This window comes from Triplophysa dalaica, chromosome 11, assembly GCF_015846415.1.
Source record: "Triplophysa dalaica isolate WHDGS20190420 chromosome 11, ASM1584641v1, whole genome shotgun sequence".
NCBI lineage: Eukaryota > Metazoa > Chordata > Actinopteri > Cypriniformes > Nemacheilidae > Triplophysa > Triplophysa dalaica.
Genome location: NC_079552.1, coordinates 7,186,541 through 7,211,060, shown reverse-complemented (window position 1 = coordinate 7,211,060; position 24,520 = coordinate 7,186,541). Strand labels below are relative to the sequence as shown.

Sequence of the window (24,520 nt, the reverse complement as noted above, 5' to 3'; positions counted from 1 at the left end):
AGGCCAATTCCAGCGTTATGGATGTGACATTTTCAACAATAACATGAAATTCTTAAAGAATGTATTTACTCGCATACTATATGGAACTGTTTGTTTACGTTTACTCGATTCCTTGTTCATTAGAGTCTGGGCATCAGAAAAATATCAGTCTATACAGAAGATTTCCTTTTCAAAAAAGGAAATAAACATGCATTATGGATGTGACAAAAAGCGTCACCATTTCAGAGACAACGTATTTTGTACGTTTCTATGACTCTAAATAGAAAAAAGTTACTATATTTTACTTTTGTGTACCTTTTTGTTAGGAATGTACAATTTCTGAAACAATTCTATTTCTGGGTATGGAAAATCAGGCTTTGAACAAAAAATTACACAATATTTCTTCCTACTACGTTAGTTAATGGTGCCTCATAATTGTCGGTTGCTAACATTCTTCAAAATATCTTTCTTTGTGTTTAACCCAACAAAGAAATGTATAGATTTGGAACAACTGGCAGGTGAGTGATTAATGGCAGAATTTATATCCCTTTTTGAAAATGTTTTTTTAAAGTCTTCATAAATACCCAAATTGTTACATTTCAACTGGTATTGGTACAGTCTTCTGAAGTTTTGATATCGTTACAACCCTAACAAGGATGATGAAAGCTGCTTTCTTTTTCTACTTTGATGGATCCAGCTGCACCTGGTCTCTCTCTGATGTGGTTTTGTTTCACCTGTTGTACTTAATATTGTCCATTCACCATCTCTACATCACACGCATGTGAGTCATAAATGCAGTGTGTTTTAATGTGCTGCATTACAGGACTCTGTGTGTGTGTGTGTGTTGGTTTGAGTGCGTTTTATCTGTGCTTTCGTGTTAAGATCTGAGTGCCGAGAGGAGGTCAGGTTTCCTGACTCGTGGGATCTGCTGGCATTAAGGGCCCCTCGCTCAGAGGCGAGAAAACCAGAATTTCCCTCACACTCAGTTTTTTTTTTTTTGGCCTAACTCAATCCCCATTACAACACAAGAGAGATGCTCTATGAAGCAAACTTGTGAAGCGTTGCCAACAATCTCCAGGCAGAAAGAGAAGAGACTAGGTTTGGGGGATGGGAAAAACTGGACCTGGAAAAGAGGAACGCTAGGCAGAGGAAGAAAAGCCCTGAAAGTTGCTGCGGTTGAATCTCAGTTATAATGATCCCAGCAGCTCAGAGGACATTGGACTAAGACCTGCCATAAGGCTGAGACCACAGAGAAACTCACACAAACACACATAGACTTTAGAATATGACCTTTATGCCATGTGAATTTTGGGTTGCAGTGAGTATGGATGTTCTGCATCTCCACATAACTTTTTTGGCCAAACGGCACAGAGCTACATGTAAAAAATATGCTGTTCTGATGCAGCCTTTAAACTTAATCTTCATGTGTTTTAGAAAAATTATTTATTGAATAAACTTACTTAACTAACGTTTGTAACCGAGACATGTGCCTTTTTTGTACTACTACATCAGGCAGTATCTAGAAACTTGTTTTTCTCCATCAGATGCAGATGCTGAAGATGGTGAGCTGGACTTGAGCGGTATCGACGACGACGAGATCGATCGGGTGAGTTTTGACCTCGCCTGGTAACGGGCATGATAATTTACTCAGTAGTCAAAGCAATGGAGGGTTCTATAAGATTGTGTTTAAAGTGACATCTTCGAGATTGTATAAAGATGCAATCTCAGAAGAGATTTTAGATACAGAAATTCATTAATGGAATAAGGTGAAATGAGATATGTTGCTATTTACTCCGGTATCTGATAGTTACATCATTAACAGAATGGTGTTGTGTTGACTGTCTTGTCTCAGTACATCCTAAATGAGAAGGAAATTAAGATCAAGACAGAGCTGTGGATGATTCAAAACGCAGACTACCTCAAAGAACAGAAAGGTTGGAAAGATAAAACAGTCCAATTTGTTCTTTTCCTATTTAAAACCAAGCAGACATGTTGATTTAGTTTTGGCACAGTTAAAAGAGTGTTTGTTTACTTCAGAAAAGGAAGAACGAATTGCGAAGGAAAAGGAGGAGGGTACATATAAAGAACGTAAGGTAACGTGATGTTTCATAAAAGACGCTTGTTGGTGTGGAGACACGAAGTTTACATCCTTATTTCTGTGTTTCTGTGTTTGGCTCAGCCTAAAAAGCCTGGGAGGAGGCGTGAGCCGATAAACGCCAGCACTGCAGACGAGGCAATTGAAAAGATGCTGGAGCAGAAACGCATTTCCACTAAAATAAACTATGATGTACTAAAAGACCTGAATAAATCAAGCCCAAAAAGTCCCACTCACCAGACTGAAGAACCTTCAGCCGGAGTAAAGAAAACGCCAATGAGCCGTCAGAGAAATCTCCACCTATCTTCACCGACGATGGCCAAAACTGTCAGCAATTTTGGCAAGAGGTATAGAGTTGTTACCTGTCTTGCATTATGTTTTCACCCACACATTCATTTACATTTTGTAAAAAATATATTTTCTAGTATATTTGTGGCTCTGTTTCCTAGTACTCTTGTAATTTAGAAAGTGTTGCTCTTTTACTTCATACACATTACTTCACATTTTTCCTGCACTTTTCACATGCAGAGGTAAATTTTTTGACAAAATTCCTAGAGCTACAAATGTGAAACGTCCCTGTGTTTGTTTCTCTTTTTATGTCTTTCCTCTTTTGTGCCGCAGGGCAGGTCTGAACGATTGTTAAGAATAGCACAGGGCAGGCTAAATTAACCGTGGGTGTGTGAGCGAAAGAGCCCCATACATATGGTCAGTAAGAATAGCTTAGGCTGATTTATATTTAGTCTCTAACTGCTGGTATGGAAGAAATGGAGTACATATTTAAAGTGAGGTCCCCTCCCTAGCACCTCCCTGTGTGGAGAGTGTGTACAGTGTGTGTATTGTACAACTGTGTTTAAGTTGCGAGCTCAGTTCCGTTTAGTATTTGTTATCTTAAGGTAAAGATTATTCTAGGTTGTAATGGATATTCTCTCTTTAAGGAAAGGCTTGGTCTTTGGTTTGTCGTGAAAGAGGAAAGGCCGACATCATGGAACAATGAGCATCTCTCTCTCTTTCTATGTACCTCTCGCTCGCTCTCTCTTTGAGTGGTTTAATCCATGTCCAGTGTTTTACCCGTTGCTGAATGAATCGCTGAAGTGGACAGGATTGATCTGTTGAATCTTTCATTCTGAAAGTAGCTTTGATGTTATTTTGTGAATGGAAAGGTGAGGTCCCAAACTGAGCAACCTTTTAAAAGCCATTAACCTGTTTCAGCCTCTCTCTCCTGTCTCTCGCTCTCCTGCTCTTTCTCACAAGCAAATAATAACAGGCTAGCTAACTGAATGTAGTGTGTCTGAGAATGGGAGCTGTGTCTGTATTATTTAGTGGCATTGAGTCTTTTAAAGCTCAGTGATGACTCTTCCTTCGTTTTTTATTCATTGACTTTTATTTAAAGTTAAAGTACTTTAAGTAGACAATACAACTGGTCGCGTTGTATTTTTGTTCTGTGCCTTGCTTACTGGGTGCTTACAGAAAAAAATATTTTTAGGAATAATTTTCTTGTAATAAAATGTTTTCTGTTCAAGCTGTTCAGTGCACATTGGGAAATATGCTATAGAATTTCTTTTCAGCCTTTTGTCAATATTGTTTGCAGTTAAAGACAGAAAGTTTAACCATTTGGCATATATGATAAATATGTTTTAAAACATTGTACTTGAGTTTTGAATCACTGCAGATCTTTAAGTAGTTCACAAGCTTAGCAGCACTAACACTGTTTTTGTTACGCCATTAAAATCTTTGTCTGTAGCTCTTTTCCTCGCCCGTCATGAGATGAGGAAGAATGGTGATATTAGGCTAATGACATGCTCCGTAGGATCCTTAATGACCAAATAAAAAGCATATCAAAGACATTAATGTATTTGATGTATCCATTAATTTGCTTAAAGTCACCCATTCTGTCATCATTTACTCAACTTTTTGTTATTTCAAACTTGCATAACTTTGTTTCTTTCCTTCGCAGAACACAGAAAATTTATTAAACTGGCACCCCATGACTTGCATTGGTTTTGAGTCCATACAATAGAAGTGAATGGGTGCTGGGGCTTTTCGGTTAACAACGTTCTTCAAAATATCTTAGCTTTCATACAGCTTTGAAATGACGATAGGGTAAATGGGGAGTAAATAATAACATAATTTAATTTTTTGGTTGAACTATCCCTTTAAATTTATATCACCTGCAAAATCACTGCAAATATATCCCGAGTATTTAATATATTTATTATATCGCCCTACCACACTCATCTTTATATGAGGTGTCCAGCCGTGTTTAGGTTGAATACAGAAATCCAATTTTTAGTTCAGTGCACAATGTGCTGACAGTTAAGCCATTGTACTTTATTTAGTTCACTCTCTATGACTGTATCTGAGGTATTGTGTACTTACAGACACACAAAACCTCCCATTTGTCCCCCTATGCTGTAAATTAACAACATGTTCCTGACATCCTCCGGCAATTACCTGAACATATACCCATCTGCTGGTCTGTTCATCTCTCTCTCTCTTTCTCTCTGTGCGTCTGTACCTTAAATTTAATAAGTCTCTCACATTCTCTCACTCTTCCAGAAATAGCCTGGATAATTGCCCCCTGCTGTTTTACCCCCCTCTCTATCCCCCTTTTCTGGTCGTTTTCTTTTCCACTCAGCTACCCATAGCTCAACGTTTAAATGGAACAGTGTGAGAGAGAGACAGTGTCATTTTTCTGAAATGGCAAAGGTTTCATTAGAGTTTGTGTTTGAGACGAAGGTTTGCGAGAACCCGAGATGGATTATTCTCATTTTTGTGGCGCACCAGTCTTTTGTTCTCAGCACTTCCTTTGTATGGCGACATGAAACATCTCAGGAAGACATTCACACCTGGAGTGCTAGAAATCGCCATTTCACACCATCACACATCTGGTAATTAAACAATCTCCCTCTCTCGCTTTCTATCAGACAGCTGTTCCATAGACTGTCATCCTCAGCTACAAATGTGCAAAACTACAACGCTGCTGGATGTCTGAACTACCAGTCTTCTGGAAATCTGGTATAATTGGCTGATTTAGGGTTACGTCCATTAAACGTTGATCAAAACTCCACTATGGGGCCAGACAGAACAGTGGGGAAGCCAAGAGGATTTTAGTTTTTCGTACCATGAGGATTGTGTTTTAAAGCCACAGTGTGTAATTTTTTGGAGGATCTATCAACAGAAATGCAATATAATATACTTTTTTTCTTCAGAGGTGTATAAAGACCTTACATAATGAAGCGTTATGATTTATTACCTTAGAAAGAGCTGTTTCTATCTACATACACCGCAGGTCCCCTTGTATGGCTTAAAATGATGAAATTAGGAGAAAAATCTAGATTTTTTTCTTCCACTATTTATTTTGCTCTCTCTGTCTGAGGTTCATTCTGCTGTAGGCTCTAGGTTTTCTTCTTAATCAGCACACTGGCAGAAAACCCCCCTCTCAAGAGAGCGAGAGGTGAGCTGTCTGAGAGATGAAAGAAAGTTATGTTTTCTCAAGGCTGAGTTGACCCAAATAAAGAGAGGACGTTTTTGTCATCCTTGGAAAAAGGGAGAACCTCATCTCCCTACCTGCGATCATAAGCTTTCTTCCGAGAAGTGAGCATTGTTGCTCAAGCCTTGCGGCAGATATGTCAGTCCTGTGTCATACACCCTCAGATCAGTAAAAGAAAGCCGCTGTTGACATCAGCCACTTAGTCATACATAAAAGCAGCATCTGGACTGTGAAGAAGTGATGCTGCAGGTCAAAATAATGTTTGGCGAGTGTAGTCGAGGCATCATAACCACAAACTAAACTCTTTGAAATGAGGGCGTACATTAAATACATCATTGTTGTTATGCTCGCTGTTCACTGGAATCAACCCATTCGGTTTAATGAACAGTATCTTGGCTTATATGGTACCCTTGTGGTGTGTGTCTGTGTGAAACAGTCTGAATTCTCAGGAATAGCATGTTGTCACTGTATTTGGCTCTCAACTCATGGTGCCTTGCCAAGCACAGCATTCCATCCCATAAGGCACTGCTGCACTGATAGGTCACTCGCATGCTGGATCACAAAACATGTTTTTAGGATAAAGGTCTGGCTTGTTTGCCAGTTGAGTTAAGAATGTGCGAGTAGAATTGGGACATGTTGTGGTTATATAAAGACGTACCCGCTCCCAAGAGAGCTGAATCTCTTCTGCATATTCAGAAGAATCATGAAGAGAATCATGAATCTGATTAGTGTTTGTTTATGTAGCGCATCATATCCGTCCCTCGTTAACATATCTTGCGTTCTTTGGAATAATGAGTGAACTCATTATTCCAACTGCGCCTGTGATGGTTTAGAAAAGTTGAAATTATGGAAGAGCTATATTTTTTGTGATCTCTTCTGCTTCTTCGGTCTCTTGTTGTGTTATTAGTTGTGTTCAGATGCCATGTTTATTCCCGTGGAAATATTGTGGCGAGACATTTGAGGTAGACTGTTGTTTCAAGACTGTACATGTCCATGTCTATCACCTATGAGAGCGTGTTTGATTCACAACTGTTCATGTTCTTCACACTTTTTATTTTCAAAAAGAAGAATATATACATTTTTACAGAATATAAAAAAGTGACATTCATTATGAAGTGGGGGTTGTTTAAGTCTCTGTGGGTTTTGAACTTGCTTTTCCGGGTTGATAGAATAAAAAAATGCGTACATTTAGAGAATTCATTTAAATAATGTGTCAAGATTTGCATTATAATGAATAAGTGACAATGCACTAAGACCGTCAGCCTACATTTATCCAGAAATACCCTAGAAATGCTCCAAGCAGCTCTGATTAACTAAAAAGCCATTTTGCCTTAATGACCATGTCTCTCTCTCTCTCTCTCTCTCTCTCTCCCTCTCAAGGTTACAGCCCCTGATATGCGCACAGCCCTCTAAGAAACTGGCTCTTGACCAGGTGAGTGAGTTTAAATCACTGTCCTTCCCAGTTTCCCAGACTATTGGCAATTCTCCCCAGATATTAAACCAATTTTCCTTTACCCTCAAATTGCCCTCTGGCCCAGAGCTTTATCTAGTTTATCCTCAGCATTAAGAAATCGATATTAGGTTGACCTAGAAGTTTTTACCTTTCATGTGGGAAGTAATATAATTATTTTGCGCCAGAATACTGGTCAGCAGTCTAATGTTATGCAGATACTCAGAGACCCTGGTCTAAGCTAATGTAGTCATTTTCAGGCTCATTAATTTCCCAATTCCTGCGGTTCTCTAGCTTTCGTTCTGAACCCTTGACTGCTGTAACGTTAGCGGGGGCTCTATCACTCCTTTTGCCTGTTAGCTCTATGATGCTTTAAGCTGAATGTCAAGATATTTCCTTCCTGTCTGTTGTTCATGGATATTCAATCGTCTGTCTGCATTATGGTGCTTTCAGTTATTTCTCTCTGCTATCTTGAAACATGTTACTTAACACTGTATGTGCTAATATATTTATAAAACCATTTAAATTAATCCAAATTTAAATTAAACCAAAATCACTTTTCTGTTAATAAATACAGTTGTCTATATATACATTGTATACAATATAATATTCAACTGTATATAATATTTTTTTGATAAATTATTATAATAAAATTGATAGATCATGGCAAATTTTCATTTAAGCAGCATTACTAGATGTATTGTGAGCAGTCCAGTGTCTGTAGTGACATCCAAGAGCAATATTTGCATTTATTTTCTACAAATAAATGCAAATATAAACAATAGTTTTATTTGAAATTTTGGAGGAATATTGTTAGTATTTCACAGAATGAAAAATTATTATTTTACCTAAACACTCTTATATAGACATTAGAAGTCTGTGTATGTCCTAACCCGCTTTTGAACTATGAGGGGTCAAAACTTTGCAACCAAAGAAATTAAGCTTCATGATTTCACAAGATTCTTGTCTTCCCTTTCAAGGTTTCATAAATTCACAATATTATTTGTTAACACTTCAGGTGACAGTTGTGATAGATTAGTGACAGTGATGATGTTGTTCAGATTAAATACAAAAGCCATCATGAGTGATTTGAACACTTTTAGTTTCTTATGATACATCTTATTGTGCTTCAATACATGTAATTCTATAAAGAAACGTCTTTGTAATCTTAATGGTAATAAAACGGGCAGTGAATGCTTTTTATGTTGATTTATGAAGCGTTGACCATCTTTTTCTTTTCATCTTTAACCTGCTCATCTTCAGAAGGGGTCTGTTACCCCAGTGGCCGCCCCTGCCCAGAATGCTGTTGTTTTGGAAAGCGGACCGGTTGCGTATGAAGATCCTGCACATGATGAAGAGGAGGAGGAGGAGGAGGAAGAACCCTGCTTCAGTGCCATGCAGTTAATGGGCAGCAGTGGTATGTACTGCAATAAAACCTTACCCTTAGCTTTGGGATGACTTTGGCGTGTTACGGTCACTTCATAATAATGTTTTGGTCAAGATGATGTCAAGTCTATTTAAAGGGATATTTCACAGGCAAATAAAATTTGATCAATTTTATGTAGTTCAGAAAAGAGCATTACCTCCCGTCTGTTTTCTCCTCTATACAGATTACGGTTTTGATGGAGATGATGGGGACGGGTTCTAAATCCAAGTGTCATTGAGTGCACCAATGGAGGAGAGACACTAATTTACCTTGCTGCTTATTTCTTCACCAAAAAAACGGACATCCAGCCTCCGTCTGACTGGTGTTCATGTTCCTATTTGTGAAGAAGGATTGTGAACGTTACACACTACTGTGACTGGGAACAAACCTGTAGTAAAAGAGAACAAAATATGTGAATTGATGTCCTAAAAAAGAAATCATTCATGCTTTTGGTGCGATAAAACCCCACATTTGTGTTTTGGTGCGTGTTCTCTGCTCATGTAGCATATGACTTAAGAAGATAAAGTCAAACCTGAGCTTAAACCGTGCAGTTACATAACACACACAGCCATCATTAATCATCAGGTAGCCACATGTTCTTCCCTAAGTGCATGCACATATATATATGAATTTCAACTCACAGTAGACAAGCAGGAGTATGAGAGCCAATGTGTGTGTGTGGTGATTGAGAGTGATGATTCTCGTTGGGAGTGTGTTAGCCTGCTCGCTAACTGCATTTACTGTGTGTTTTAGCGTAATGATGACATATGATATTGCACATCTAAAGAGATTAGCCCCCACATGGTTTATTCCTGTGTGTGGGCAGATGTGTGCATGTGCACGTGCCTTTTACTATCGCTGTGTACAAGCCAGGAGTACTATGATGACTTATCGAACCAAAGTCTTATTCTTAAAACCAGATGTACCTCTGTTTGCTCCTGTTCTGCCTAGAGTGGAATACAGGTGTCAAATCCAAGACTTACAGCAGTGTTAAATTTTACTCTGTTTAATTGGTTGGTTTTCTAGTGCCTTTTGTTTTTATTGTACAGAGTCTCGCTAGTCCTCTAGATTTCACATTCTGGGCTGATAGGCTGCCGTTTTATTTAAGCATAATGTATGCTACTGAAATTTAACTAGGATGTAATGATTTTGATTTGCAGATTTGACCTTTGCAATTTTTTGTATTGAAACATTTAATTCAAATGAGTACTTGAAGAATTCCACATAAATGCTGTTATAGCGTAACATTTAAATATTTTGTGTACATTTCTTTTCATCTTAAGAAAACACTTTTTTTTTTGTAGGCAAAATAATAGATCTGTAGTCAGTGTGGGAACGAAAATTAAAAGTATTTTAATATGAGCACACACTTCATATTTAAATAACCTTTGTGTTTTGCTTTTTTGGAAAAAAACGTGCCTTTTTAATTTGTACGTTATTTATAGTTTATTCTCTTCCAGGCCAAATGAATGTTGTATTGTTTCTGATAAAAGACAATTGGTAGGGCTTGTGCTGTCATGTTTGAACTATTGCGGTAAACACACCAAACGAACTACGACAAATAAAGACAATGGAGACCTATCTTGTCCTCTTTGATGAAGCAGGTGACCTAGACGTGACCAATATCAGTTAATTTTACCATAGTGTATTATATACTAACTGGTGAAGGATGAACTCTGATACTTTGAGTAAAAGTCATGACCTTTGTCTAAGATATCTTGAAGGTTATATCTGCTTATTTAATAAAGATCTTCTCCAGAATAAGAGACCTACAAGACATTTTTGGCTTTAAAAACAAAAGCCAGCTTTCATTTGTGTCCAACTGCTCGCTTAATTCATTTCAGAACCTGATATAACTAATTATTTATAAAAAATACCTAATTGTGAAGTCTTCAAAATCCTAAATAATTTTAATATTTAACTGTTAATCGTTAATCAGCTGTTATCTTTATGAATTTTTAACTTGAATGACCTTTGCGCACTAGACTATTAGACCAGTAATGTAATGTACAGCGGATTGGATTGGTTATGTGGATAGTCCATTACAGAAAATTAGGGTCTAATTTTTTTTTACTTGACCCAAACTTTAGCAGTATCTTCAACACCAATAAGACAAGGCATTCTGAGGAGAAGCTGGGAAATGTTTTTCGGTTCATGTGCCTGTAGCTGTTTTTTTTTTTTGCATAGAAACATAAGCCATAATAATTCTGAGGTCTCATCCACTGAGAAGTGACCTCACACTTTTCTGCAGGCTCAACAGGAAAAGTCCTGCTGTGAGATGGTCTTAAGGTCACCTGTGTTTACCTGTTGTGATGGAAGGGGCAGTCTCGGGTATTGCATTTTAGGCCAATGCGCAAAAAGAGCTAGTAAACAACTCCACTACTGAGTAACGTCTTAAGCATCTTTATCTCTGATGTTAAGCGTGATGCTCAGAAACTAAAATATGAAATAAATATGGTCAACATTCCTCTTCACACTTCTGTCGATCTCAATATCTCTTGTTCGATGTTCTGGAACCTCTGTCATTCTGACCTTCTTCTATCACAAATTTGATATTATCACTGATCAGAGATCAGCATTGAGTGCTGGACTGATAGGAGAAATTGTGGGTCAATCGGTTTGATGCATGTGGGAGAGACAGGATTTCCTGAGACCGTGAGAAAGGTGGAAGAAATAGGCTATGAGGGGGGAATATTGATTAGTTTTCCTAATGAGAATATTTCTCATTCACGGAGGACAAACCAACATGTAAGTCACCTCATTCTGCATACTATTAAAGATTTTCACATTTTTGCTTGTGCATCAGATTGGCCATAGATAGTTTGCAGCATCTTCTGTGGCATCCTTTGCCGTTCTTGTAATTTAAGCACATGGCACCAGAGGGCAGCATCGTGCAAAGTACATCATAAAGACAGGACTTTCATGTGACATATACAGTTATGTTTAAAATAATACCAGTCCAACATCACCAAACAGATCAGTCACTGTTGTTTGTAGAAATTTTATATCAATATGGCAAATATTTTTTTCTAGTAGGTGTAGTAGAGTAATAGAAAACCAACAGACCAAACAGTCATGCTACTAATTCTGTGAATTGAACCATTAATTGAAAAAGCCGTGTTCAAAATATTAGCAGCGTGGAGTTCAAATAGAGAGGTAAATCATGTGAAAAACCTGGTGTCAAACAAGTGGCCCTTATTTACGGCCCTTATTTTCAAGCCACAGTACACTGTGAAGACAGTGAAGTAATGTACAGTTCAGTTAGTGTTCGACTCAAAATGCAGACACTGGTATTTTTTTGAACAGCCTATCATTACTTTCTCTTCACTTTCTGTAGAGTAATAACAAATTTGATAATTTATTTCTTCATATTTTGATTTAGAAAAGGATGTGCAGTGTTCCTAATGCATTTGTGTGTTGAAATAAAAGCTATTATAAGGATTTTAAACTTTAATCTTCAAGGCTTTTTAAACGCACTGCTATTATTTTGAACACAACTATATATATTTTACAAAAAAAAGAATAAAATATTCAGAATGTTGAAAGAAAATGTTTGCTCAAAATTATCCAAAAAAATATATCTTTTGTAGACCCAACCAAAAAAATGTGTGCAACAATTTGCATCAATATTTTTCTAACATATAAGTTAATCTAATAAACTATGTTGAGTTAGACAGATGCCCGTATTCTCTTAATTGCAATGTATTTTACGACAACTATTTAAAATGTTTTTAATACTGATTTAATCATAGCCACTGATTGAACAAACCAAAGTATGCCACTTTTTACACATTACTCAAATTCAAACTAATGAGGTGATCTAGCCTGTAGTATCTCTAATGAAATGCATTTTGTGTAAAACAGCATCAGTGCTGATTCTCTTGCAAATGTGCTATCCTTCAGGACAATGGTAACCTCTTGAAACTCTAACATCACCAAATTCTCCTTGAACGCATTATATATTATGAAGTCTCAAGTTGTTCAAATGTTGATGAAATCCATTAAATAACACCTTATATCTACATTTACTTTATCTACTCCCACGCAAAGCATGATGGGAACTGGGGAACCTCAGCAATGCTACCAAAATACATCATACATGTAGTCTTTTATTAGATGATTGAACATGTTGAAAAACATTTTTTGCTTTAGAAACACCTGCAAGTTTGAAAGTAATGCGGACGTAACTGTCTGTATACAACTGCTTTGGAACATGATGTTTCAAATATGGTAAGAGGCGTTACATTTCTGTCACACGCTTGCAGTATTTGACCAATCACTACACTGGTTAACTGGTCAATCATATCACACCTCGCTTTTCAGAGCTATGAGCTTTGTAAAATTCCATTCTTTAACCGTAAATCGTGTATACACATTGCATTACAAACAATAATATTCCGTGTCATATGACCCCTTTAAAGTAATTATCAACATTATTATGTCGGCACAACTCATCAAGATAGAGTTTGACACATAAAAGTTTTAAATAAAACCCAAAAATTGAATAGAATTTTTGACTTGCACCAATGCATTAAATTAAAGTTTTGCCAACAGATGCCATGAATTATTTTTGAGTGTACATGGCCTTACGAGATGTGCCTTTTATCAAACGCCCCTCCCTTTTTCTAAGAAATGAAATAGAAACTGAACTGCCTTTGAGTACAACAACTGCGTACAACAAACGGTAAGTTTGCCATATGGTTTAGCAGTATATGTAGTATTTATGCAACTGCTTACTTTATGTATGACAAATGTATGTCTATATTTAATATTGTTTGTACTTCAAACACTTGTTTATCCTTTAATGTCTGTTTTGCATTAATGATTGTTTTTAAATTAGTAGATGTATTTGCTGATAATTCACTTTCAACACTTTTCAACACAACAGGGGTGATCATTATTGCCACGTTTCGAAGAAAACCTTTCAATAAAAGTCAAGCGTATTTTTTATCGTGAAACATTTGCCTCTGGGTGTGACAACAAATCAACAAAATGGCTGACTGTTCTGATGACCAAAGTCCTTTTGAATGTCCAATCTGTCTCCAACTTCTGAAGGACCCAGTTACTACAGCATGTGGACACAGTTTTTGTATGAACTGTCTTGAGAAATTCTGGGATGTGGATGATCAGAAGGGAGTTTACAGCTGCCCTCAGTGCAGGCAGATATTTACTCCAAGACCGACTCTTAACAGAAGCACAGTGCTGGCTAAACTTGTAGAGAAAATGAAGAAAGAAACACCACCAGCTGTTGAAGACACTCCCGTGATGGGTTCTGCTGGGTCCGGGGATGTGGATTGTGACGTCTGCGTGGAAAACAAACTCAAAGCCATCAAGTTCTGTTTGGTGTGTGTGGCGCATTACTGTGAAGCTCACATCCAGACTCATTATAAATCAGCTGCATTAAAGCGACACAAACTGGTAAATGCTTCGTCACGTCACAGTGAGCAGATCTGCCCTCAACATGATAAACCTTTGGAGCTGTACTGTTGCCAAGATCAACAGTTAATATGCATGCAATGTGCTCTTATTAACCACATGAACCATAGTATGGCTTCACCTGCAGCTAAAAGACAAGAAATACAGGTAAGGCAATTGTTTTTTCTACGTAATGCCTTGTATAAATGCAATTTAACAGTCAGAATCTAATAAGATAATGAGAGTGTCTTCCGTTCCAACAATTATAATACATTTAATTCACAGGAACAATTAAAATCAAATCAGGATGGCCTACAAGAGGAAATACATAAAATAGAAATGAAAATACAGGAAGTAAAACAAGCCAGTGTCTCTCACAAGGTGAGTGTGATGTAATAATTACAGAAACTTATGGCGTATGCCGTTATACTTCTCCTGCTTTACCAGTGTTCGTTTTTTGGTTCATTGAGCCTGTATAAAACATTGTGGTTCAGTCATGTCATATTTTACAAGTTTAAAGGGGTCATTGAGGTCATATATTAGATACTTTGGAACCTGATGTTTCATATATAAGAATCATGACATTTCCGTGACACGCTTGTGGTATTTGGCTGTTTTGCTATTCTATCTTTTACAACTGCAGACTGCTACATATACAGGCTATGATAAAAAATATTATAAATAAATAAAAATATATTTCATATACCATGTGATTAATTATTTATTGTTAAAATGTATTACACATCTAGCAGCTTCAGGCAGAAGTGACTTTGTCTTTTAATAGCAATCTGCTCAGGCAGCGGTGGTGCATAGTGAGAAGATCTTTACAGAGCTGATCAGCTCCTTGGAGAAAAAACGAGCTGAGATAACGGAGATGATCAGAAATCAGAAGGAAGTAGAAGAAAGAAATGCTGAGGAGTTTATACATACATTGGAGCAGGAGATCAGTGATCTCACAAGGAGAAACGAGGAACTAAAGCAGCTTTCAAAAGTAGACGATGACATTTATTTCATTCAGGTAACAGAACTGAGTTTCTCATTATCTACAGTGTAGCTGATATAAATGACTGTGTTTACTGTTGTGTGGTTCTGATTCTTTGCTTCTTTTTACATCTACAGAATTTGTCTTCTATTAACAACCATCAACGTTCAAACCTGTGCAACACCACTGTAAACCAACATTTGACTTTTGAGGAAATTCACCCAATTCTCTCTGAACTGAAAAGTCAACTTGATGATCTGTGTGAACAAGACACCGTCCGGATATCAGAGAGAGGTTGCATCTTATTGTATTTACATTCAATTTGATTTATTCATTGCTGAGGAAATTAAACGCTAACTAAAACACAATTACTCCCCTTTTTTCTTCTGTGTTTTTTATGACAAAGACAGGAAATATGAAATAGAACCGTTATAATTTCTGTTTATAAATGAATTCATAAAAAGATGCGTAGAGCAGATTTTTAATGAATTTTAATGAATTCTTTGCATTTATTTTAGTTCCAACTGTCCATATATTGAACGATGAGAAGATAACAGATTGTAAGTCAACATATTTTATTTTTTTAACAACACACACATATGACATGATCCATAATTGCAGTTTTTTATTTCTTCAGATTTGCCATCACAACCCAAGACCAGAGAAGAGTTTCTTATATGTAAGTAATGTGGAATACAGTACAGTATGTGTTTCGTACACTGTATATGTATATTGAAATGGGGGAAAGTATAAAGATCACTTTAGTATGTTGATGATATGTCTGGATACAGGGCGCACATACACACTGTAAGGGCCGGTTTCCTGGACAGGGATTAGATTAAATCAGGACTAGGCCTTTTTAAATAAGGATTTTTACTGTAAGTAAAGTTTTAAAAAACATGCTTTATTAAAACATTACTGTTGTGGATCAATCACACTGATATATTTGAAGATTCGTCATTGCAAGTTTTTTTTTTTGATCAAGACGCCTCTAACATTAACGTCTGGGACTAGTTTTATGCCCTGTCTGCGAAACTTCCCCAGTTGCCCCTAGTCCCTTTAAAGGTATCCTCCACAACACTAAGAGTGTAAAGGGTTTATTGGCTCAAAATAACCAGGAACACATTATAATGTTGTCTTTGCGCTGCACGAGAACTGATGTTAATGAACATAAGCTGTTCCTCTTTATAAACTGTGCATATGATTTTGCTAAAACAACTCTTTGAAGACATTTACAACGCTAAGACCTGTGTTTTTCTTATGCAATTTTGTTTATATCCATAGATTCCTCTAAACTATGCTTGAATCACAAGTCAGCATGCAATCAGCTGTCAGTAACCAATAACAGCTTTGTGTCACGGGGTAATTCAGCCTGTGCAACAATTCATTCCAGTTATAGTTCAAGAGCATTTGGGAGTCCTTCTTCTTCTGGGCATTCACATCAACAGGAACCCATGTTTTCATTTCATTCCAGTGATCGTTCAAGAGAATTTGGAAGTTTTTCTTTTTGGAGTTCCCCTGTACAGGAACCTTTGTTTGGTGCCATACATCAAATTCAATCCAGCACATATCAAGTGTTGTGTGACAGAAGTCTGTCTGGATGCTGTTATTTTGAGGTTGAGTATGCAGGTAAAGGCTGTTCTATTGCATTCTCATATGATCAATTCGATCATGCAGGTGGAAGCTTCCCCTTTGGATGTAATAACAGGTCCTGGATATTTGACTTCTCGAAGGCGGATATTAATATGTTGCACACCAATATCAGCACTAGCAATCCCATTGTCTCCTCGAAAATTGGAGTATATCTGGACCAAAGTGAAGGAACCCTATCCTTCTATAGTGTTACTGACAAAATGACCCTACTACACAGAGTCCAGACCACATTCACTGAGCCCCTGTATCCTGGATTTTCTTTGCAGAAATGGATAGATGGCTCTGTGAACATTTGTGATCTGTCACTTATACCAAAATGAGTGAAAATACTTTACTGGTGATGATAAATGAGCATATTTGCTGTGTTAACCTAACAGTAAACTATTTCTGACTCAAATTTTTTTACTTGTAAATAGGATTTGATTTTATGCCTCACTTGTAGGTTGCTTTGGATAAAAGCGTCTGGTATATGACTAAATGTTAAGTATATGTTATATGTTAACTCTTCGTAATGCATATTATTTTCTCTGAAATTTACTATAAGAATAAAAATGTACAGTAGTCTTAAGTAATTTAGCTTTTCCCTTCATACAACATTTTACACTAAAAGATGCTAAGTTATTTATAACCCCCAAAAAACGGATGAACCCTACCGTTGGGTTGTAAATTAACATGTGTTGGGTTGTTTCAAACGAGAATTCTGGATTGTTTTAACCCATTGTTGGGTCAAGAATGTATTTAATTTTTTGAGTCTACTTTTACATTATTCATTTAGCAAATACTTTTATCCAAAACAAATTGAATTCCTTTAGCAATTTGTCAGTTATGTAACAAAGTCCTGAAAGACAGTGTGGAACAATGTGTTTTTATTTATGATTTTAACCAACAATATTATTGGATAGGGTTTAATAGGGTTTAATGTTCATTTTAGGGTTTGATTTGTAGTGTTGACCAGTCTAACGTTTAAAAGCTGATACGAAACACCCCTGTGTACAGTATTAACACGGCCTGCTTCTGATTATGGAATTGTTTTAATTGTTTGTTTAAGAAAAATCTGTGTGTTGACTGTGTATTGAATGTATTGTCTCTATAATTACTGTTTGGTTTTAAGTAGGACTGTATGTTGACATTAATTCTGAATTTCTAGAAGTTTAGATAAATTATTTCAGGCCAACTATTCTAAGCTCATTATAAAGATTACAAGTGATCTTGATAGGTGGTCAGCACTGCCCCTTTCTATGGCCGGAGGAATGAAATCAAGTTGTTAGCCAAATCTCTAAAATTCTATGTTGGAGTACTCCAATACTCTACCTATAGGCAGGATTTGAGATAACATGGACTCTGTAAACATTTCTTACAGCTGTTTCACCTGTATTTTGAATTTTGCTTGGCCTTGAGTTGTGTTCTAAAATTAACAGAAAGGTTCATTAAATGAATGGAAAATGTACTGGTTGCACATTACTGGTACATTTCCTTTTTTTTACAGGATGTGGGATGTAACGCAATCTACTGGAGTTTATAATTCATTATAATGCAGAACAAATTTAAACATGACAATTTATTAGCCAGGTGGGGAAAAAACTATTCAAAATCCAATTTTTAAGTTCAAAACAATAATCAAATGTCAATCAATATAATTCAATATCAAATAATAGAAAACCACGAGAAATAAAACAATGAGAAATCCAGCATTGCATACCTGGCAGGAGACGAAGCAATTTGTGCGGCAGATCTGACTATCCCCCATAATTAGAAAAAAACTGTGCTGTCTCTCCAAAGCAACTTGTCAAATATTTAATACTGAAATACTGGAGGCAGCAATTCCAAGTACTTACAAGACTGTGGAGTTCATCTCAATAGAATGATCCGACTGAACTTACTTTACAGAATGAAGGTTGTTTTTAAATGCCAACTGTTGATGTTTTTCATGCATTTTTACATTTATGCTTCTAGTAGACATAGGAGCGTAGCATTTGGATGTGCAGGGATGGATGGTGCATATGGATCTGCGAGGTATTGTGGGCCTGCATTCAGGGCCCAAACATGAGCAGATTGAGGGAACTCAAAAGGGCAAAGGCAGGGTGTCACGTTCCATCGCCACTTTCTCTCACACACCCTATTCCTGTTTAAAGTTTTTGACCAGAGCTGACTTGCCACTGGACAACACATTTAGCATTATGACATTTTTTTATACAAAGGTAAAAATGTATAGCTGAACGAGATTATAGCTGAACGAGATTACTGACATGACTAGAAGTGAAAAGTAGCATTAAGCAACACAGATGTTCAGTCACACCGACCCACACACTAGTTTGCCTGCCTCAGTCTGTGTAATACTCAATTACATATAATGATGAGTGGACATCCAAGTATACATTGTTTCAAAGCAACGACAATTTATATATGTAAGTTTAAGTTCCATGTGTCCCAGTAAGTCTTTGTAAAATACTTGTTAATATATTTAACCGGAACCACCCAATGAAGGAGAGAAAAGGGTTTAGTCAATCTTGAGAAAAAAACAGGTTTGCCTAACCCTTTCACACATTGAGGTCACTACCTTGGATTGATACAGTACAGTTTATTTTCCGTTTAAAATACCATACGAGCAATAAAAACACCTTGGACTAAATACTTTGAGGTTGCCAGAATTTATGCATGAAATAAGCCAAATTCTCATTCTATTATACCTTTTACATTATTGTAAAATATTGCATTTTCATTCATGTCTCGATATCAACAACCAGTCATCTCATATCCTCGAAACAAATAAAAAATCTTTGTGCGGAGCGACACCTGCTGGACGCGCGGGAGAATAGCTCTAATTTAATTTTACATTAATGAAGTAAAATCTACGTGCTTACAATTCAGCAATATTTGCAGTCCTAAGTAAAGCCTTTTTCACATACTGGGGAATTTTGTGGAAAACTGTTTTCATGGTGCTCAGTTGGTAGAGCCACACATTAGGTCATAGTCAGGCAGCACACATAATGATTAGAATCTAAGTGTCATAAGGTCTGTGAAAACCCATATGTAGTATTTTTTAACCTAAATAATGAAAGGAGCATCCTATGGAAAAATTTTGAAATTACATTTGAAATCAATCAATTGATCAATTTAAACGAATCAATTAATGGTTTGATCCTTGTTATCTCATAATAACATTTTGAGACTTTTGTTTTCACAGACTGGGTCACTGATGTATACCTTGAAAGCACAATGAGTCAGGTTTCTGCCAAAATATATAACATAACTAAAGAAAAAAATTATACTCTGATTATACAATTTTAAATGGTCATATTTTTGTTCATCTTCTGTAGTAATATTTTCTCTCTTGAGCTGTGACTCAATAAGCTTTGTTCATGTATTTTTCGTAATTTTCTGGTCAAGGCTCCTTAAAATTTAATATGGTTAGCATGCTGAAGTCATGAAATTATTTATCGTAAAGACAGTGATTTACAGTTTAAGGCTGCGCTATTATGTGGTCATGTAATGATTGGCTTCCATTGACCGTAATACTGTGCTTTGGAAGCAGGCAATTTGAAATCCTACTTAAAAGACACTTTTGTGCTCACACATTACTATTAACTTAATCCATATCCAGACATGCAGACACCATACACTTACTTTCTGAAGTCAAAACAGCTGTTGTTATTATTGCTGCCCACCTTTATAGATCTCTGAGCTTCTAGACGCTTTGTCTGTTATCGGCATTATTTTATGAATAAGTGTTCAATAGATATGTGGCTTTGATGCAACGAGGAGACATAATGTCTAGCGGTGTTTAAGAAGTGTAATGCTCAAATGAAGGTTCAGTCACCATCACCCACCTGTCCAGTGTTGCCTGGCCTATCATCTATCACCCTAAAATTTAGGAAAATAATCCCAACAGGGAGAAAACCTGATGGCTTTAATGTTTTGAGTCACCTAGAAAATAATAACTTTCCAACCACCCGCAGGAAATTTTTTATGCTCAGATGTGGCTTTTTTCATAGCTCAGAGGATGGAGTTATTTTATGTATCAACTCAGTCTCAGATGTTTCTACTAGTTAAGAATAGAAAAAACGAAGACAATTGTTAAAAGATTACAAATTTGGAGTTGTAAAATGCATGTAGATTTTAAAGTAAGGGGTACATAAAAGTATCGTACATCACGATACAAAAACAATAAGAGCTATTAAGATATCTTTTGTAGAGTGATAGCAATTTTTTTCTTAATGAAATACATATTTTCAGTGACAGATCAATTAAATTTTTATTATGTCGTAATTCTTGAACAAAATTATAAATTATACAAAAAATGGTTAATGTTTTGGGGCAAAATCTGGATGTCATTTGAGTGTCAGTTTCATTTTATATTTCAAATATTGTGATGCAATTTTAATCTTGAACCCAGTATTGTGTATCGTATTACATCGTGAGCCGAGCGTTTAAAGGTAAATAAAATCTGGGTTTGGGTAAATATATGACATTGTTAATCTCTTCTGAAGTTCTGATGCAAACATTTGTGAGATATCTGGGTCTTTTTCAGGGGAAGTACTGAGGAGACTTAAGCGAAACCTTACATTTTCTTTTTATTTAATCTCAATGATGTCTAGAAGAAATAATGGAGATATCAAAGACATCTTAGATTTTCACTTCTTCTATATGGGAATGCACTCTTAACTTTTACATGGCATTATCTTTTCACTTTGTGAATAGAAAATACCCATACTAAATGAATACCTTATGTTAACAAGTGTAACCCTCTGTACCTCTGGTTAACTCTTTCAAGAAAGCAGGTTATTACAGTGCTTGACATAATCACTTCATCTGCTGGCATGAAGCTGTCAGTGCATATGAGGACAATTAGAAAATGGTCAATCACCAACCAACATGTTTATCTTCTAGTGGAGATGCTCTCAGAAGCTCCTGAAATACAAACCACCGTTAATCTGTGAATAGCCAAAGATCTAAGGTGCCAAAAAGAAACCCAAGACAAACAGATCAACCTCTTTTTATCTCGATTTAGACCGGCTCCAGAACTTGGAACTGCGATGTGACAAAGAGCCCTTGGAAATCTCTGGAGTGGTCCGTGCTTACAGTAAACAAAGATAAGAGCTTGCCTCTTCTTCTCTTGTTTGGCTGGGTTTTTCCTCTCTTCTGTTCTCTTTTGATTGATTAGATCTGCCCAGGCATTACTTTTGGCATTAGGACAATAATGTGTGTGTGCTCACAAATCTGTTTGTCTCCTAAACATGTAGAGGCCAGATTTTCCCCCTTTCCAAGCTTCCTTTTTTTGACAAATTAATGCCAGGATGCTGAACATGAAATGATGATAGCCCGAAACATGCAGGTTTGCTTGACTGTGTCAAGGTTAAAAAATTAGCATCATACATGCAATAGGCAGGAATGTGTTTTGGCATTGGATTGTACATGGATTTATAGAGAAAGTAGTGTAATGACATGTCTTTGACATTTGTTTATAATGCACGCTTTTCTTGATCCGCTAAACCAATCTTAAAGTGTTTGGAACGGGCTGGAATGTCTGTGGAATTCCCCTTGAATTCCCTGCATCATAGTACCTTGACAGACATCTTTACAATGAAATCCCTCTCTCTCGCTCCCCCTCCTGTCACTTTTGCAGGAAATGTTACCTCACGAAGAAAAATACCTCTGTGTGTGAAACACAATTGCACAGGATCTCTCCCTCCCCAAGAACATTTCCAACAGTTCCCTGTTCATGCCTGTGAAAACACGAGAACCTGGAGGAGTGTTGAGTATGCAAGAATGTATTTAGAATGAGTCTTGACAGGTCTTAGCAAGAGGTCGGATGTTCAAACAGAAGGTAAAAAGTGAAAGTGCAACATCTTCCAATGCAAACTGAAGTAAAACTTGGTGATTTTATACATATCACCATTATTTCTCCTCAAGCACACACCGGAGAATTTTCTTATGTGAGGAAGGTCACAGTCACACACAAGGGGTCCTTAGGGATTTCTCTGAGAAATGCATAATCCATACACAACCAGCCCTGCCTACCTCCTCCTATTGAGCACTGTATATAAGCAACACAATGTGTCATTGTGTGTGTGCGTGTACCCCTCCCTCTCTTACAACACATTAATGAAATGAATAATTGGCACAGCTGACTGTGCTGATAACAGCTCCATTCTCTACACACCCGCCCACCGCGAGGCACGCACATACCCGCCTGAGGTCAACCCTCGTGGGCCATAGACCTGAACTCTGCCTGGCATCTTTCTACCGAAGCTTGAGCATTGGTTTGTCATCCATTGCCGGGATTGAGGTGATGGAACTGCTGTTTTAATTCTTTTTTAAACATTTAAGTTTTTGCAAACTAATGCTGGGTTGGTTCAACCCATTTTTGGGTCAAATGTGAAAAAAAAAACCTTTGGATTATACATTTAAAGTATTAGTTCTGATGTCAAAAAGGAAAATTCTGTCATTTACACATCCACTTGTCATTTCGAACCTGTATGACTTTCTTTCTTCTGCAGACCACAACAGAATATTGGTAACCTATTGGCCCTATATAATGAGCCCTATAGTTAGTTGTATAGGGTTAAGCAAAACAAAAATTCAGACATTTGTATTTTATTTCCTCTTTCCACAGATCCAGGGCATTCGTTGATGATGACAGATACAGGTCAATACTGACATGTCTCAACTGTTCCCCCTGAGAAGGGTATAAAGGACAGATGCAACCATACTCAGAGAGAGTCTGCATTAGTTGTAACAGAAGTCTGACATGAGGTCAAAGGTTAAGCACTCTCACACTCCATCAGTGACATTACAAATCTGAGACACAGTATTTCACACCTGCTCAAAACACTTCTGCTCCATTACACTTTTCTCTCTTTATTCAAGAGCAAGGGAAACAAGAGAAACAGAGGATCAGACGAAGAGAGATGGATTTCACACATTAACACATGACGTTTCAAATCTAAATCAATAGATGTACTGTTAAAAATTATATGTTTGGATTTTATTTAGTGGCATGTCCATATATGAACTATACATATACAAATAAACTCAAATGGTGCATACAATGTACATAATGTGACCTGAACAATGTATGTGAACTGTAATTGCATTTTTGACCTAAGACATAACCTCTATAGTACAAGACAATGATGTCATACACATCAATGACCCAGAACACTTTTAAATCTGACATGTAAAAAAAATGATTTCATGGGTATTCATGCTAAAACAAACCCCCTATGAATCACCTTCAATGATGTCAACAGAATGCAGGTGCCTTTCTATCAGAGCCCCAGTGTGTCACATCCTCAGACTGCAAGTTAAGTATTGTTCACTTGTTCTAATTCTTCTGCATGCAGCGCTGGGGTTAACTTCCATTCTTTATTCTGGCTTTGGGCTGGCACTAGAGGAACGCAGGATGGAGTCTGACGGCAAGATTAGTAATACAGAGTCACTCGTTTCCTAAAGTGAGAGAGAAAGACATTGATTAATAAGCAGGATTTGATACAACCATAAACTAGATTTCTGATATCGTCTCGTTTAGTCTCTGCTACCAGACAACTTACATTCCTGCCTTTTAACAAGGTTGGCATCACGCCTTTGGGGTGGAAAGTGTTTCGCAAAAAAACCTGAATCCAAACATTCCCACGCTGAATTATCAGACACAGTAATTACTTCATGAGATGAAAAAGTGACATGGCCAAGTACTAAACATAATCTCCACCGAACACCTTGATTCTGACATAGACAATGTTTAAAGCTCGCCAGATGTCCATCTTTATTTTGTGTTGATATGATTAAATGCATACTAACAAGGCAAGAACAGATCACATCATATGATAATTCCACAATCAGATATGTTGAGAGAAGGTGAGGGACAGTAACAGGACTTTTTGTAATGCAAGTTATCATGCATGCCACTCCGCGGTTCACTAGAGGGCGCCCTGTGTCTTTACCCCCCAAAAAATCCACTCGTGCATTAATGTGCATTCGGATTGTGAAAGAGTATACAAAAATGCCCCTAAACACCTTATTGCATAAACCAA

The 24,520-nt window shown here is 36.9% G+C and overlaps 2 protein-coding genes across 2 annotated transcripts in view; both read left to right on the top strand.

The window, feature by feature from the left end:
- brf1a (BRF1 RNA polymerase III transcription initiation factor subunit a) overlaps positions 1-10,021 on the top strand; it is a 30,737-nt gene extending 20,716 nt beyond the window's left edge. The window contains exons 13-19 of the mRNA XM_056760597.1: positions 1,524-1,585; positions 1,832-1,913; positions 2,017-2,072; positions 2,159-2,421; positions 6,945-6,996; positions 8,278-8,431; positions 8,625-10,021. Of these exons, the coding sequence (XP_056616575.1) occupies positions 1,524-1,585; positions 1,832-1,913; positions 2,017-2,072; positions 2,159-2,421; positions 6,945-6,996; positions 8,278-8,431; positions 8,625-8,662 (707 nt within the window). The 3' untranslated portion in view covers positions 8,663-10,021. The remainder of the gene's footprint in view (positions 1-1,523; positions 1,586-1,831; positions 1,914-2,016; positions 2,073-2,158; positions 2,422-6,944; positions 6,997-8,277; positions 8,432-8,624) is intronic.
- Positions 10,022-13,084: 3,063 nt separating this feature from the next.
- On the top strand, positions 13,085-16,811 carry LOC130431508 (E3 ubiquitin/ISG15 ligase TRIM25-like). Its single transcript, XM_056760599.1, has 8 exons — positions 13,085-13,124; positions 13,329-14,023; positions 14,141-14,236; positions 14,640-14,873; positions 14,975-15,131; positions 15,356-15,397; positions 15,475-15,516; positions 16,122-16,811. Exons 2-8 carry the CDS (start codon positions 13,433-13,435, stop codon positions 16,808-16,810), a joined length of 1,851 nt encoding a protein of 616 aa, XP_056616577.1. The 5' UTR covers positions 13,085-13,124; positions 13,329-13,432; the 3' UTR covers position 16,811.
- Positions 16,812-24,520: the final 7,709 nt, after the last annotated feature.